Source organism: Bos indicus x Bos taurus, chromosome X (assembly GCF_003369695.1).
Source record: "Bos indicus x Bos taurus breed Angus x Brahman F1 hybrid chromosome X, Bos_hybrid_MaternalHap_v2.0, whole genome shotgun sequence".
Lineage (NCBI taxonomy): Eukaryota > Metazoa > Chordata > Mammalia > Artiodactyla > Bovidae > Bos > Bos indicus x Bos taurus.
In genome coordinates this window covers 80,700,212-80,716,388 of record NC_040105.1, presented here as the reverse complement: position 1 = coordinate 80,716,388, position 16,177 = coordinate 80,700,212, and the positions used below count along the sequence as shown (strand labels likewise).

The 16,177-nt window shown below is 38.0% G+C and overlaps 1 protein-coding gene across 4 annotated transcripts in view; it reads right to left on the bottom strand.

The window, feature by feature from the left end:
* LRCH2 (leucine rich repeats and calponin homology domain containing 2) overlaps positions 1 to 8,106 on the bottom strand; it is a 104,201-nt gene extending 96,095 nt beyond the window's left edge. For 2 of the 4 annotated variants that reach the window (XM_027534012.1, XM_027534013.1), the window contains exon 1: positions 7,705 to 8,106. In XM_027534012.1, coding sequence (XP_027389813.1) covers positions 7,705 to 8,056 — 352 coding nt within the window. In that variant the 5' untranslated portion in view covers positions 8,057 to 8,106. The remainder of the gene's footprint in view (positions 1 to 7,704) is intronic. The other 2 variants (XM_027534014.1, XM_027534015.1) reach the window with 1 other exon arrangement.
* Positions 8,107 to 16,177: the final 8,071 nt, after the last annotated feature.

Below are 16,177 nucleotides of genomic sequence, written 5' to 3'. Positions count from 1 at the left end.
CTGGAGGAGGAAATGGCAACCCACCCCAGTATTCTTGCCTGGAAAACTCCATGGACAGAGGAGACTGGTAAGCTATAGAGAATTGGATCCTCTTTTCATGATTAAATATAAAATCTGATCCTTTCCCCTTCAAAGCCTATCCTATAATCGATGTCACCATTCCCTCTTCAAATTTGCACACTGCTTTGTTTTCGCTTATGACATTCATCTTACTTTAGCCAAGCAGTGCTCAGTCTTGGCACCATTGACATTTTGGACTTGGAAAGTCTTTGTTGTGTGTGCAGTCCTGTTCATTTTAGGATGCTTAGCAGCATCCCTGGCTTCTACCCACTAAATGTCAGTAGCATCCCCAAGTTATGACAATCAAAACTGTTTCCAAAAACCAATGAAGTTGCTCAGTCGTGTCCAACTCTTTGCGATTCCATGGACTGTAGCCTACCAGGCTCCTCTATCCATGGAATTTTCCAGGCAAGAGTACTGGAGTGGGCTGCCATTTCCTTCTCCAGGAGATCGTCCCAACCCAGGGATCAAACCCAGATCTCCTGCATTGCAGGCAGACGCTTTACCATCTGAGCTACCAGGGAAGCCCCAACATTACCAAGTATCTCTTGGGGGCAAGTTTCCCATTCCTTAAAACCATGATCTAGCCTATATAATAGATACATGAATACTTAATTTATACCACCACTTTAAATCATAAATTCCCTAAAGGCAGCAACTTTACCATCTTGTCCATTTATATAAAATAGATATGACAAATGTATTCTTACATACTCATCAAGGTAGATTAAGGAGATAGTTATCTATGTTTGATTTACTATTTTTAAATTTATAAATAACTTTAAAAGTAATTGATTTCCCATTGACACAGGCATCTCTAATCAATTAGCTAAAGTACTAAGGATTTATTTATTGGAATTCTTTTTTTAAGAGGGGAAAATTTCTATGCTGCACGTTCTGGAGTCTCTTAGGGACATAATCATTTAACGAAGTCATTTTTGAATCAAATCCAAATTCACAAATGTTCTAGAATTGGTTAGTCTCTATACAGTTCAAATAAAAGTGTACACACAGTCATTTTATTTCTGTCTTTTGTCCCCTTACATCCCTAATATTATGCATAAAATTTCACCGAAAGAAGCATAATTAATTTAAACACTAATCCATGCCTCAAATTATAAGAGTATACAGATAGACAATGTCCACAAATAGGTAAGACTTTACTTTCCTATTTGGAAAAAAAACTTAAAAAATTTTTTATCAAAATATATATTAGAAAATATCTATTGTTTAACTATCCATTACAGTCTACTGACTGGTAGTCTATAAGTGGAATGCTATAAATTTATAATTTATTTGAAACAGAAATGTAAAGACTAAAAGACCTTTAGCAGACTGAATATACTAGTTTAAAATGAAACTAAACACAAACTTAAATTATTGTTATAAAACTCACTTGTACAGTTTTCTTTTATTACATTAAATGGTTCCCTGGAGTATAAGGTATTTTTTTTTCTATAAAAGGGAAATGGGGGGAAAAAGGGAAGCAGAGAAAACTTTCTGAAACTTTTCAGAGAACTGATTGTATTACAATGCTTCAAGAACTACCTAAATATACACAAAGTATAGAGAAATGTAAAAGGTTTCCCCTTCTAAATTGTTCATGATGATGAACAGTCTCTATACAATGGGGGTGGGCATCACACAGTTTAAGTATCCCTTAGAGTGTACTGTTGGGATGGGCTAGAAGAATGATATACCCTTTTGCAAAGTGTGACTGTATGCCTTGGAACTTAAATACCACCTCCCAGGAAATCAATATGCTCTAAGTCTTCAATTACTTTTATTTGTGAAAAGTGTCCTGAACATTACTTCTCATGCTGTCAATGAGGTTCTGGATCTTGTATATCTTTATGCTTTTGATGATAAATAAATACTTCAGAGTTTATGTTACAAACAATCTAAATCAAAATATTAAAATTTAAACTTTAAGCCAGTGTCTCTATAATCCCAATTCTAAAATATTCCAATCAACCACTTCTGTTCTTTTACCTGTCATGTAGTATATATGGTAATTTTTTTCAGAAAACATGGTAAGCTCATATTTTTCAAATGCAACTAATCTAGCTGCTTATCACACAGTCCTAATTCTAAACTGTGGCTTATTCTCCATAATGACTCCTTAAAGCATTTTGCTCTATTGAGTACCTATTCCTATGCTTGTAAACTTGTTTTCCCAGATGACACTGCATCGATTAACATTAAAATTTAAGACATTATTATCCCCACGGATCTTCATTCCCGTCCACCTTAGTAAAAGTCAGGGAACTAGGTAACCCCTCCCTTCCATTGCTAAGGACTCTCCACCCAGTCCATGAAGATCCTCCCTCCCCATCTTGTATTTTAACACTGAACTCTCCACCAATTCCCTCCTCTCAGCCTCCAAGTATGTTTGAGAAAATACAGAGTGAACTTTCAGGTAACATCTGCCCTTAATATGCAATGCCATTCTCAACTCCATATGGGTGTAATTTCTCCCCTGAAAGCCTGCAACTGTCCCTTTCTGCTTAATCCTTACCAACTCGGCATGCATGGGGTCGCAAACAGGGGGACACAACTTAGCAACTGAACCGAACTGAAGCTGATCCCATAGTGATCATTTAACTCAAGATTCAGCAAGTTAACTTTATAGGAAATTTTCTCAAACTAACTTAACTCCCAATAAAATTAAGCCGTATGCCACAGTTCCATATAACTTATTTGTATAGTTTATTAAAATATATATTTTTAATATTGCTCCATCTCTTTTCTAATAATTACATATATTACTGAACACATGCACCTATTTTATAAACCTTTAGAGGATCATGTTTCCAGAGTTAGAGTTTAATAAAAGCTTGCTTAATGTACCTATTGTAAAACCAATACCATGAAGACAAGCTATGCAAATATCATGTGCAAAACAAAACACACTGGACCATAAACAGAAACTATATAATCTATGAAGCTAAGTAAGTGTTCATCTTTCAGACTAAATCACCCATTTATTAGCACAGTGTTTATTAATAGCTTTGTTATAAGAAGAGAAAGTATTGCAACAGAAAAAACACTGGAATAGTGTTAAATTTAGAAAATCTAGCCTCTGACCCACACTCTGACATATACTAGCCATTTAACTTCTGGCAAATCACTTAATCTCTCTCAACAACAAAGGGTAATTACTATGCACTCTACAAAGCTCACAGGGTTATTATTAGGATACAAAAGGGTAATATATATGAAAGTGCTTAGAATTTATAAGGAGCTGTATAAATGGTATGAGTTTAATGACAAACATACACTCTGATTTAAGATAACTTTTTTTTTATTTTGTGTTTCTTATTTACCGTGGGTTTGGGTTTTTTTTTTTTTTTTAACATTTTAAAATGTGAACTTGCAAAAGAAAGAAAGGGCAACTATTTATGCTCTAGGAGAATTCATCACTGAATAAAAACACTGCAAGGTTTAGCAACTCAAATTCAATCTGAACCAATTAAAATATGAGTCAACCAACAAAAATGCCCTTCATATTCAATTTTTCAGCAAGATATTTATTACATAAAGCAAGACAGATATTTGACTCTGGCAACAAAATCACAAGCTTATTCCACCGAATGCACTAAGATGGCCTTCACCTATGTAACAAAATCAGAGACTGCAAAGTTTAACTGGCTCCATTTTACAAGCAGATACAATGCATCATGCTCCACAGTTGAAGAGGTGAACCAGCACATGTAGGAAATACTAGAGTTGACTCCAGGTTTACAGGAAAACATGTGATTCACCAGGACACAGCACAATCTGATGTATGTAAAGAATTCCTAAATCTGTTTCACAGACCTATTGTTTATGGGCATAAAGAAGTATGAATAAGCAGAGAGGGCAGCTGCAAATAGACTGAGACTTACTTGTAGTACTGGTGACAGTCAAATATGAAAAGTTTCCAAATTTGTTTTCATAGCCATTACCCATTATCATTTTTAAGCTCTCTTAAAGTCAACAAGTATCACAGTATCCAGATAGACTAAAACTTTCTAGGCAATTTCCCTTTGTCTTGCCAAGTCTACCCACAGACCAGCAAAGATAAGACATTACAACCAGAGTTAGCTACTTTCCTAAAACTTTCTGATCCCTGATTTCATGTTTTTATATGGATGAGGATTTTAATTAAGAAGTATCTGGAAGGCTTATCAATTCAAAAAAGGTCGTGAGCACAACCAAATGGAGAATCAAGTAAATTGGCAAACTCTCTCTTTTAAATGTTAATCGCCTAGAAAGGCTGCCATAATTAGTTATTAGCAGTTGAGCTCCATCCCAGCAAAGAAAAGGGAGTGAGGCTGAAGAGGGGAAAAGAAATAAGGAGGGCAGCAGGAGGAAGGGGACAGGTGAAGAAGAACAGACACCAGAAATGCAAAGAGAAATAAAAAAGATACCAAAGATAAACTTTGCCATCAGCTACATATAATCCACATTTCCTCACAGGAAGACTATTAATAGAGAAAATAAGACTTTGCTGCTACATATTTTACAGTCAGTATTTTAACACAAATTTATCCAACAATGTTAAATGTAAAACAGTTATTCAAGGGAACTGGAGAAACTATAGTTTCCTGTAAGTTCCTAGTCACTACAGACATAATATGATGAAAAAAAATGAGTCTGCTTCACACAAGTCTATCTGAAAGAGTACTGAACTAGAACGTGAACATTTAGTTCCTTCCTAGCTTTGGTTTTGACCTTCTTGACAATTAGCTTTAGGTTAGTCACCAAACTTTTATCAATGTTCTCATTCACTCAAACAATAAATATTTCTTAAATGTCTAAAAAATTCTAGAGTTTCCCAACCCTGACTGCACAGAAGAATCACCTGGGAATATTTACACACACACACACACACACACACACACACACACACACACATCTCTTTGCCCCTGAGACTCTGATTTAATTGGTCTGGGGTGGAGCCCGGGGAATAGATTAAAAAAAAACTCCCTTGCTATCTTAAAATGCAGGCAAGGTGGAAAGCCACAGGTCTATTTCATCTTTTATATACATGGTAAGGAACAGCAAACAATGTGAAGAGCTATCTCCCTTCCTTTAAATGTATCAATTTCCCCTTCTAATCCAATTTTGTTTTAACCTAGATTCTCACCACCTCACACCTAGATTAACAAATAGCTTCCTACCCATTTTCCCTTCTTCCAGTCTCTTCGCAACTCAATAAACCATTGCTGTCTAACTAATCAATTTGGTACTGAAACATTATTCCACTGAGAGTCATTTTAAATATAACAATAACAACAAACAGAACTGTTTTCATTGAGCAGAGACTATATTGCATATACATATTTATATGTTTGTATATATACAGGTATGTATGTATAATCTCAAACATGCTCTATTTTTCTTCAATTCCATTTATATACAATGGATACTAGTCTCTTGTGGTTGAATTTGGTCAAAAATGAATGGCAAATGAATCACCCACAGATTTCTAATTTAAATTCTCATGTGTTCCCACAAGGAACACCAATTCAATTTTCTTTAAAAAGTAAAAGGAGGTGAAATTATTTCAAAAAGTTCTCTGTTACTGTAGACACTGATAAAGTTTATGATGAATGAATTTTACCAAGAATAAATATGGTTCTGATTTGTGTTAAAACTTGCCTCAGAAAACAAACTGAAGCCTTAAAAGCCAATGGTTATAATCACATAAGATGATATTTATATTTATGAAAAATATTAAGTACAATATAAGCAGTATATAATGAGAAAACTAAGGAACTGTATTACTTATTCCCTGCCCTTAAGCAGTTTTCCATCTTCCCAGGGAAAGCAAAACGTAAAAAAGAAAATAAAGCCAGCACTAGCACGTAAGTGGTAAAGACATTAAGTACCATGGGAATTCAAAGAAACAGAAGACTGCCCTGGACTAAGGGAGGTGGAGACAGCATCTTGGAAAAGCTGGGGCTTGAACAAAATTAAATAGGTGGAGAAAAGGAAATCTCATGAATATGGATCTTCTACAAAGATGAGGCAGAAATTCATAAACTATGTTTGAGGAACTGGGAGCTGACCTAGTTGGAACAGAGGGTTCTATGTAGGAGCATTTGAGGACTTAAGGTTACAACAATAAACAGAAGCCAGACAATGAAAGGCCAGAATGCCAACCTAGGATGCTTCAACTTTGCACTATAGATAGATAAATCTTTTATAGCTAACCAACAAGCAAAACAACAAATCCCTATAATGATGCAGTCTGAAATCATTTTTCTTGAAGCCTTTGAAGAACATACCTAGTAGTACAATGTCTTGCCAATATATCTTGAATATGTGAACATCTTGTTTAGGAAATCTGTTCAGAGTGAAAGAGTAAATACTCAAATATGCTTTCCAACACACAAAATCATTGATGGTTCTTAGGATAACTCCTAAGAGAATAACTGGATAGGAGGCTTCAATTTTAGGTTCTCTTCCTCGCACCACCCTCATCCAAACACACATCTTGATTTAATATCTAGAAACACAATACAATGAAATAGTGTTATTCTGAAAATAAGAGGTCTTTTATTACCTCCCATTATGAGTGAATTTACTTACTACATTGCCTCAAAATCACTAAATTTATTAAGATCATTTTGTCCATGATTTCTTTCAGCAAAGCAGATGAAAACAGATACATAAATAACATATTTGAAGATTATGAAAAGTGAAAAGTCTTTCATCAAATCAAAACACAACTAAAATAATCATCATTGGCTTATAAGGCAGAGGGGAGACTGCTCATAACAAAAAATGCCATCCACAACAAAGAGTACCAGAGAGTATATGAAGAACATTACAATAGCCAATTTCCCATCCAAAATGATAAGCCAGTAACCCACAACTCCAAAAAGAATGGAGTTAATTTTGATTCTCAAAAATGCCCTTACAATTTTTGGTTACATCTGTAATGAAAATTAAGACTCCAACACAACTCAAAACAAGGATTCTTTCCCTTAGTAAAGCAGACACATAAGTGATTGATGATTTAATTTGCCGTTGCAGCAAATACTAATTTAAGCACCACTACCTCAACACCAGGAAAATGACAAATCTCAGTATTTAAAGGCATACGTGACAAGAAGCCAAGACTATTATAGGATGATTAAAACACACACAAAATAAGAACACAGAAAAAAACCGTGGCAATACTGCTGCTGCACTAGGAAAAGGGATATACCATTCCTACAGGCACGCATGGCTTTAAAGAATATGTATAGATTATGGTCTCATGTATTGTCTTTTTTTCCCTCCAGGAAAGACCGGAACATTCACGAGAGTTGGAAGAAGTGCATTCAGGAAGGTGTCAATACCTCCCTCCCCATCCCTTTAGTGGAGAAACTCGCTTTAACAGTAATGCTCTTTCACTCCTCACATCCCACCAGGTTTCCAGAGACCCTTCAGTCAGCATTCCTGCCCACCCCCCACTACCCCCACCCGCCCCCCGCCGCCACTTCCCTGCTCTGCCCCTCACATTCAGAACTGGCTGCTCCGACTCAGTCTCGCCGCCCCCGCGCACCCGCCCAGATCAGCAGAGTCTAACAACGCAGCCACGCAGCCACCCAGAAACCCACTGCCCCCACCTCCTCGCCCAGTTTCCCCTCCCCCTCCCCGCCCTGTCACCTGCTTGGGTGGTGTCCGTCAGGTCGTAGCCGCTGCCCGGGAAGTCTCGGAGCTTCCTACCGCTGAGGCTCAGGATGCCAGAGTTGCCCGCCTCCTCCAGGGCCCGGTCCAGGCTCCTCACGGTGTGTTGAGGCTGCAGGCTCCCCGGGTTCCACTGCGGCCCGTTGGGGAACGGCTGACCGAAGAGAGTCGGTACCGGGATGGGCACCACCATGGTCCCGCCGCCGCCGCCGCCGCCTCCCACTCCGGCTCCGCCACCTCCCCCGCCGGCCCCACCACCGCCACCGCTACTTCCACCTCCACCACAACCGCCGCCCCCACTGTTACCACCACCTCCCTGACTCGCCGCCATGTTCCTGGGATAGAGAATAGCCCCCGACAATACTCTGAGCCTGTGCCGCGAGTGTAGGGGGTTCTTAGGACGCATGCGCAGGCTGGGGGCGGGAGGTGGGGGATGCGAGGTAGAGGGTGGGAAGGAACCAGGGGGCGGGCTGGGAGGAGGTGTTGGGTATGGAAGAGACGCTGTTCAAACGTGCAGAATGCTTGCTTTAAGAAATGTGCTATCAGAGGAAGGATGCTAAATCCCGGTTCCGCTGCTTTGGGTACCAAAATCTTGCGAAGCGACACCAGCTTAACTCTAGGTCGTCAGGGATGTGACCCCAGATCTCTAAGTTGCTTCACCTTTTGAGATCTGCGAAACAAAAGTAAATATATTAGAGATGAAAGAGATTCGTTTTAGAATATTTTGAAGCGGCATTTAGAAGGACTATCAGCTACCTGATGGAAACGCTTACTGCAAATGCCTCAGGAATCCTTTAGCAGTGTTAACACGGAGAGAAACTTCGGGGAGGAATATGGGTGCAGAATTGTGTTTTAAGCCTGCATGAATTTTGCCATAATTTAGAATTCCCAAATAAGAAAAGCATTTTAAAATGTTTTCAAGGAAGCCTCTCGTTTCAGTGTGTGTATGTCTCAGCCAAACTGCTGCCTTCCAAAACTTGGAAAAGTTCTCTACATTCTGTTCTATAACTCTTTGAAGTGCTGCCAAGGTCTCCAAAATATCTGGAATTTCTTCTCATCATGTTAGTATGGCTGATGGAAAACTCTAATCATCAAACAACCTTAAAGTTTATTTTTGATATACAGGCTTTCTGAAGATTTAATGCTGTGGATAGGAAGCTAATCAATCTTGGATTTTCCGAGTTCATTCTTGGAACCTGAAGCCAACCATTTAGATAGGTCACTGCCATCCCTCCACTCGCACTCAGAGTTATTCAAATCTTTTTCACTCGTAGAAAAGTTACACAAGAAAACTATCAGAATACTTGATCATATTCAGTTATCATTAATTAGAATATCTTCTGCATCTCTTTTACATCCACTTCAGTTTAAACAATCTATCAACAGTCTCATTTTCTTGGAGAAAGCTCCACAAAAATCACTACTTTGGGGAAAAAATACAGGAAAGAATTACAACTTGTCTAAATTGCTTTGTGGCCATATAGGTTAACTAAGATAACTATGGTGCAAGAAATCACATTTGCCACATGCATGACCCACAGAAGGACCAATACTGAAAATTAGACCTCCACAACATATTAGGAAGCGAAATCAAATTATTTAAACTCACTGGTGTCAAAAAAGAACATTCTACCTTATATCTCATCTTTCTTACATCACAAATCAAATTAGGTATTAATTGAGAATTCCCAGAATCAAAAAGGGTGGAAAGGGAAACTAAATGCATTAGATAGAGATAAGATTAGGAAAGGAATATTTAATAACTAGGCAATAAAAAAATTAGTGATTATTTAAAACAATGTATTGGACTCCAGGAAAAGTATGTCCTCAGAATACCTGTCAAGAGAAGGCCTTATACAACAAATTTCAGAAGAAAAGTAATCTTTCAAAGAATTTAAAAGATAGTGTAAGTAGAAAAAACAGAAAGCCTACAAGGTAGGCTAGATATACATGAAAATCAGGCAAAATAACACATTCTGAAGCTCTTTGACAAAGAGTTTTGAACAAAATATGCAGTCTTTATTGAATAAAGCACTGGCCAACTACAAATGTGATTTGTATTCAAGAGAACCAAGCAAATTGGTAGTTACCCAACATTTATAAATAATATAGAGAAGAAGACGCAGAGTCCAAAGCTCCAAATTCTTCTATTAGACATCAAGATTATTGGGATAGACTACAGGATGTTCTTATCAGCCTACAAATAAATTAAAAGTGAGATGTTTTATTTCAGGATCTAGAAGAAGGCAATGAACTTGAGGATGAACTACACGGAATTGTAATATCAATTTTTGTTAAAATTCTGATCATGATGCAGGAAAAAGCCAAGGGAGTCTCTGCAGTTTGTTTCCTGAAAACTTTAGTATTTAACGTCAGCTAAATACTAAACTCAGGGGAGAAGAAACAGTGAAATGTTGAGTATCATCAAGACATATCAAGGGGGCTTCCCTGGTGTCTCAGCAGTAAAGAATCTGCCTGCAATGCAGGAAACTTGGGTTCTATCCCTGGGTCAGGAAGATCGCCTGGAGGAGGGCATGGCAACCTACTTCACTTAAGATTTTAAAAGACATATATATTAGAAACCCTGAAAACATTAATTACATCATACTGAACTATTCCAAGGTCAGTTTTCATTCCAATCCCAAAGAAAGGCAATGCCAAAGAATGCTCAAACTACAGCACAATTGCACTCATCTCACATGCTAGTAAAGTAATGCTCAAAATTCTCCAAGCCAGGCTTCAGTAATATGTGAACTTACTGATGTTCAAGCTGGTTTTAGAAAAGGCAGAGGAACCAGAGATCAAATTGCCAACATCTGCTGGATCATGGAAAAAGCAAGAGAGTTCCAGAAAAACATCTATTTATACTTTATTGACTATGCCAAAGCCTTTGACTGTGTGGATCACAAAAAACTGTGGAAAATTCTGAAAGAGATGGAAATACCAGACCACCTGATCTGCCTCTTGAGAAATCTGTATGCAGGTCAGGAAGTAAAAGTTAGAAGTGGACATGGAACAACAGACTGGTTCCAAATAGGAAAAGGAGTACGTCAAGGCTGTATATTGTCACCCTGCTTATTTAACTTCTATGCAGAGTACAGCATGAGAAATGCTGGACTGGAAGAAGCACAAGCTGGAATCAAGATTGCTGGGAGAAATATCAGTAACCTCAGATATGCAGATGACACCACCCTTATGGCAGAAAGTGAAGAGGAACTCAAAAACCTCTTGATGAAGGTGAAAGAGGAGAGTGAAAAAGTTGGCTTAAAGCTCAACATTCAGAAAACGAAGACCATGGCATCTGGTCCCATCATTTCATGGGAAATAGATGGGGAAACAGTGGAAACAGTGTCAGACTTTATTTTTTTGGGCTCCAAAATCACTGCAGATGGTGACTGCAGCCATGAAATTAAAAGACGTCTACTCCTTGGAAGAAAAGTTATGACCAACCTAGATAGCATATTGAAAAGCAGAGACATTACTTTGCCAACAAAGCTCCGTCTAGTCAAGGCTATGGTTTTTCCTGTGGTCACGTATGGATGTGAGAGTTGGACTGTGAAGAAGGCTGAGCACCGAAGAATTGATGCTTTTGAACTGTGGTGTTGGAGAAGACTCTTGAGAGTCCCTTGGACTGCAAGGAGATCCAACCAGTCCATTCTGAAGGAGATCAGCCCTGGGTGTCCTTTGGAAGGAATAATGCTAAAGCTGAAACTCCAGTACTTTGGCCACCTCATGCGAAGAGTTGACTCATTGGAAAAGACTCTGATGCTGGGAGGGATTGGGGGCAAGAGGAGAAGGGGACAACAGAGGATGAGATGGCTGGATGGCATCACCAACTCGATGGACGTGAGTTTGAGTGAACTCTGGGAGTTGGTGATGGACAGGGAGGCCTGGCGTGCTGCGATTCATGGGGTCGCAAGGAGTTGGACATGACTGAGCGACTGAACTGAACTGAACTGAACTGAACACAGCTTTCTGGATGGGATCTTAGTTCCCCCATCAGGGATCAAACCCAGGTTCCCTGGCAGTGAAAGCACTGAGTCCAAACTACTGGACCACCAGGTAGTTCCCCCTTTGCACTGCTTTAACCAATCCTAACACATTCATTAATCCAAAAGTTAATATTTCTTAACTCAAAAGGGATTTGGAGAAATATAGAATGATTACTGTTACTTAAAAGAGACTATTATATAACTAATCTTTAATGGTGATGTCAGTAAGCACTATTATGTTCTGTCTTGGTTAGAATCCCTGCTATGATGCTTACAAGACGCAAGATAGACAAGTCATTTAAGCTCTCAAAGTCTCAGATTTCTTGTTTATCAAACAAGGATCATAACATTGTTAGATATCTCAGAAGACTGTAGTAAGGATTACATGAGATATTTACACAAAGCACGTATAACAGTTGTTACCTTTTTTTATGTTTACTTTGCCTGTAGAACACTGAGCAAAGTGAATGATGAATTATCAGCACAGCAGTTCTTAAATTCCTCTGTACTACTGTGCTACCAGTATTAATAGACCTTTTCTTCTGTGTTGCTCTTGAAGTTACATCCTTACTGATTCACCCCAGGTTTCTGCCTCTCCTAACTTTTGTGTTTTCACTATATGATCCGGTAACTTGATTCCAATTCTTGCTTACTGTCTCTAATGCAATCCCAGGTTTTTGACCTCTGTGTTCCTAGTATGAGACCCAAGTTCAATCCCTGGCTCGGGAAGATCTCCTGGAGAAGGAAATGGCAACCCACTCCAGTAGTCTTGCCCCCTCCCCACCAAAAAGGGGCTCCTGATATCATGAAATCCATTTAAGTATCTGTTCCAAATCCTCATTTAAAATATATCTTAAATGTTTTTGCTTTATGTAAACAACACAGAGGTTCTAAAGGCAAGAATACTGAAGTGGTTTGCCATTCCCTTCTCCAGTGGACCACGTTTTCTCAGAACTCTCCACCATGACCTGTCTGTCTTGGGTGGCCATACATGGCATGGCTCATAGTTTCATTGAGTTGGACAAGGCTGTGGTCCATGTAATCAATTTGGTTAGTTTTCTGATATTGTGGGTTTTCATTCTGTCTGCCCTCTGATGAATAAGGATAAGAGGCTTATGGAAGCTTCCTGATTGGAGAGACTGACTGTGGGGGAAACTGGGTCTTGTTTTGATGGGCGGGTCCATGCTTCATAAATCTTTAATCTAATTTTCTGTTGATGGGTGGGGCTGTGTTCCCTCCCTGTTATTTGACCTGAGGCCAAACTATGGTGGAGGTAATGAAGAACTGACTCATTGGAAAAGACGCTGATGGGAAAGACTGAAGGCAGGAGGAGAAGGGGACAACAGAGGATGAGATGGTTGGACAGCATCACCAACTTGAGGGACATGATTTTGAGTAAGCTCTAGGAGTTGATGATGGACAGGGAAGCCTGGAGTGCCACAGTCCATGGGGTCACAGAGTCAGACATGAAAGAATCCTGAAGAGTTTCTTATTAGTGTATAAAATACAGATTGCTGAATTTTTGCTTAGTTTAGCTTGGCCAAAAGAAAGTAAATAAAATATCACATTAAATTATTCAGACTCTTATGTCCAATTAGAAAATATAAGGTTGAGAAAGATTTTTTAGTTTTCTTTGGTATTACATTGAAAATTCTCCTCTTTATAGGTAAACATGGAAACAAGCCACATGCCTTTTGGGCAATCTTGTATAATTATCTTCCTCTGCTGGCAGTATGTGAGAGAAAATGATGAAATAGGGCCTTTTCAAGCAAAATCTAAATTCCTAAAAGGAAGACCTAGGCAACTGTCATGTTACCTCTAAGTAGGCTATACATGTGTAAGGGAAAAAATAAAAGATGTTAATGACATTTCAGTAAAGCCTGTTAAAGGAATTGGGCTTCCCAGGTGGCTCAAATGGTAAAGAATCCACCTGCCAATGCAGAAGACTTGGGTTTGACCCCTAGTTCATGAAGATATCCTGGAGAAGGAAATGGCAACTCATTCCAATATTCTTGCCTGGAGAACCCCAGAAACAGAGGAGGCTACAGTCCAAGGGGTTGCAAAGAGTTGGACACAACTTAGCGACTGAACAACAACATTAAAAGAATTACAATATCAAGATAGATTAAAACCCCAGGAGAAAAGATAAATCCCCAAAAGGTTTAGATTCTGTATTTCCTTAAACAGAATGAAATAGAAATACTGGACCAAAATCTGTGTACAAAATGAAAGTTGGAATGAAATGATGAAGAATCAAGTTGGGCATCTACCAAAGTCTAATTATATTTGTTTACCTTAAATTTTGCTTCAAATCTTCATCACTATATATGGGAAAGTGTGTCTGTTAGAGGTTTATGGGGTTTTGTTTCTTTCTCTAAATCAAATAAACATATGAAATCTCTGTGGGAGTGTGACTGAAGTGACTTCAGGCCTGGTGGCAGTGTGCCTAAATTATAAGGTTTTTTTTGTTTTGTTTTGTTTTTAATTTATGATGCAACTTCTTTAAAAGGCTGAATCTTTAACCTGAAGCTCTCAAGTGATAACTGGGTCACACATGACCTTAAAATCCAGTGCTTCTCTCTATGTGGCAACAAGACTATTTCTTCTGAACCATGGTCATGATCGTGACCCCAGTTAGCCTATTGGTGGGTTGTCAGAAAGAAGAGTCAAAGCTCTGTTCCAATAAGAGAGTGTATTATGAAATATTGCAGGATATTTTAGATGTATTTTGTTTTGGTGTGGCAGTCAGAAATTTCAGCCTTCACTTATAAGTCTAGGTTGGCAATGCTGACCCTTAAGAAGAAACTTACTTCTGCTTAAGTACTTTGTCTACAATTATGGTATGATTCTACAAAGTAGGAGAAAATATATTGGTTCTGATGACCTCATGTTTCACACTTCCGGGTTTTAACAGGTGTATTGATGTAGGAAACTAACATACTTTGCCACTCTTTTGTGGTTTTAAAAATCTCTTTCTTAAAACAGCTAGCCATAGTCCTTAAATAATGGAGTAGATAATTCTAAGGTACTAATTAGTAAAGTGTTAGGTTATCCTTGATGACTTCATCCCCTTCTTCCATTTTGTATTTCTTAAACTCTCCTTAATAAAATCTTCATCTTAAATACCTCTACTTAGAATAAATTCTTTTTTTTCCAGGACACATACTTAAAGTTTCAGAGGACTTTAAAATTTCCTGAGATGGTTGTGATTTCTCCCACTGGTCATAGACAATAGACTTTTGATAAGCTGACAAAACCAAAGATAAAAATGTACCGTACTGTTTGACTACTAGCATTATCTCCACTGCCACAACCTTAACTCAAGTCACTATTTTCTCTGGACTACTACAGTTGTCTCCTAATTGACTTTTCTACTCCTACCCTTCTACCACTTAATAATTATGTGGCCTTGGGCAAGAACCTTAGTTTCTTCATGCCTTCATTTTCATCTGAAAAATAGGAATGATAATACTACCTACCTTATAGGGATATTATGAGGATTAGAATTAATACATGTCTAGCATATGGTAAGAACTTTAGCTAGTATCATTGTCATTATTGTTATCATTAAAATTTTCCACTGGCTAATAATATCTAGCAGTGAAAGGTAAATTATCTCTCTGAATTGCACAAGAGTCTTGTGCAGTGGACATTATTATCCCCATTTTACATGTGAGGATACTACACTCCAGAGAAAATAAGTAACTAGTGCAAGGTCTCAGTTGAGAAGTGGCACAGCAAAACTTTGAATAGAAACATACCTGACTGCTAAATTGAGGCTCTTAACCACTGTAACTTCTGGCAGTAATCTATTGATATTTGCCTTGTATCTTTTCTCAGTCCAAAAATTCTTAGCTGTTTAATTCCTTCCAAACTATCTCCAAAAAACAGTTGCTAAGTGCTGCCTGGTAAACTTATATAAAATTATTAAGTTTATTCATTAACAACTTTCATCAAGTTTCAAATCAACCTTTTTTTAATTGAAATATAATTTATGTTTCAAGTGTACAACGAAGTGACTGAGTTATATATATACACACACACATATATATATATACACACACACACACATGCTAAGTCTCTTCAGTCGTGTCCAATTTTTGCAACCATATGGACTATAGCCCATTAGGCTCCTCTGTCAGATTCTTTTCCACTATGGGTTATTACAAGATACTGAATATAGTTCCTTGTGCTATACAGTAGGTCCATGTTGTTTAACTATTTTATATATATATATTAGTGTGTATATGTTAATTCCAAACTCCTAATTTATCCCTCCCCCCACTTCTCCCCTTTGGTAACCATAAAGTGTTTTTTCTGAGAGTCTATTTCTGTTTTTAAAATAAGTTCGCTTGCACCATTTTTTTAGCTTCCATATACAAGTGATATCATATGGTATTTGTCTTTCTCTGGCTTACTTCACTTAGTATGATAATCTCTAGGTCCATCCATGTTGCTGC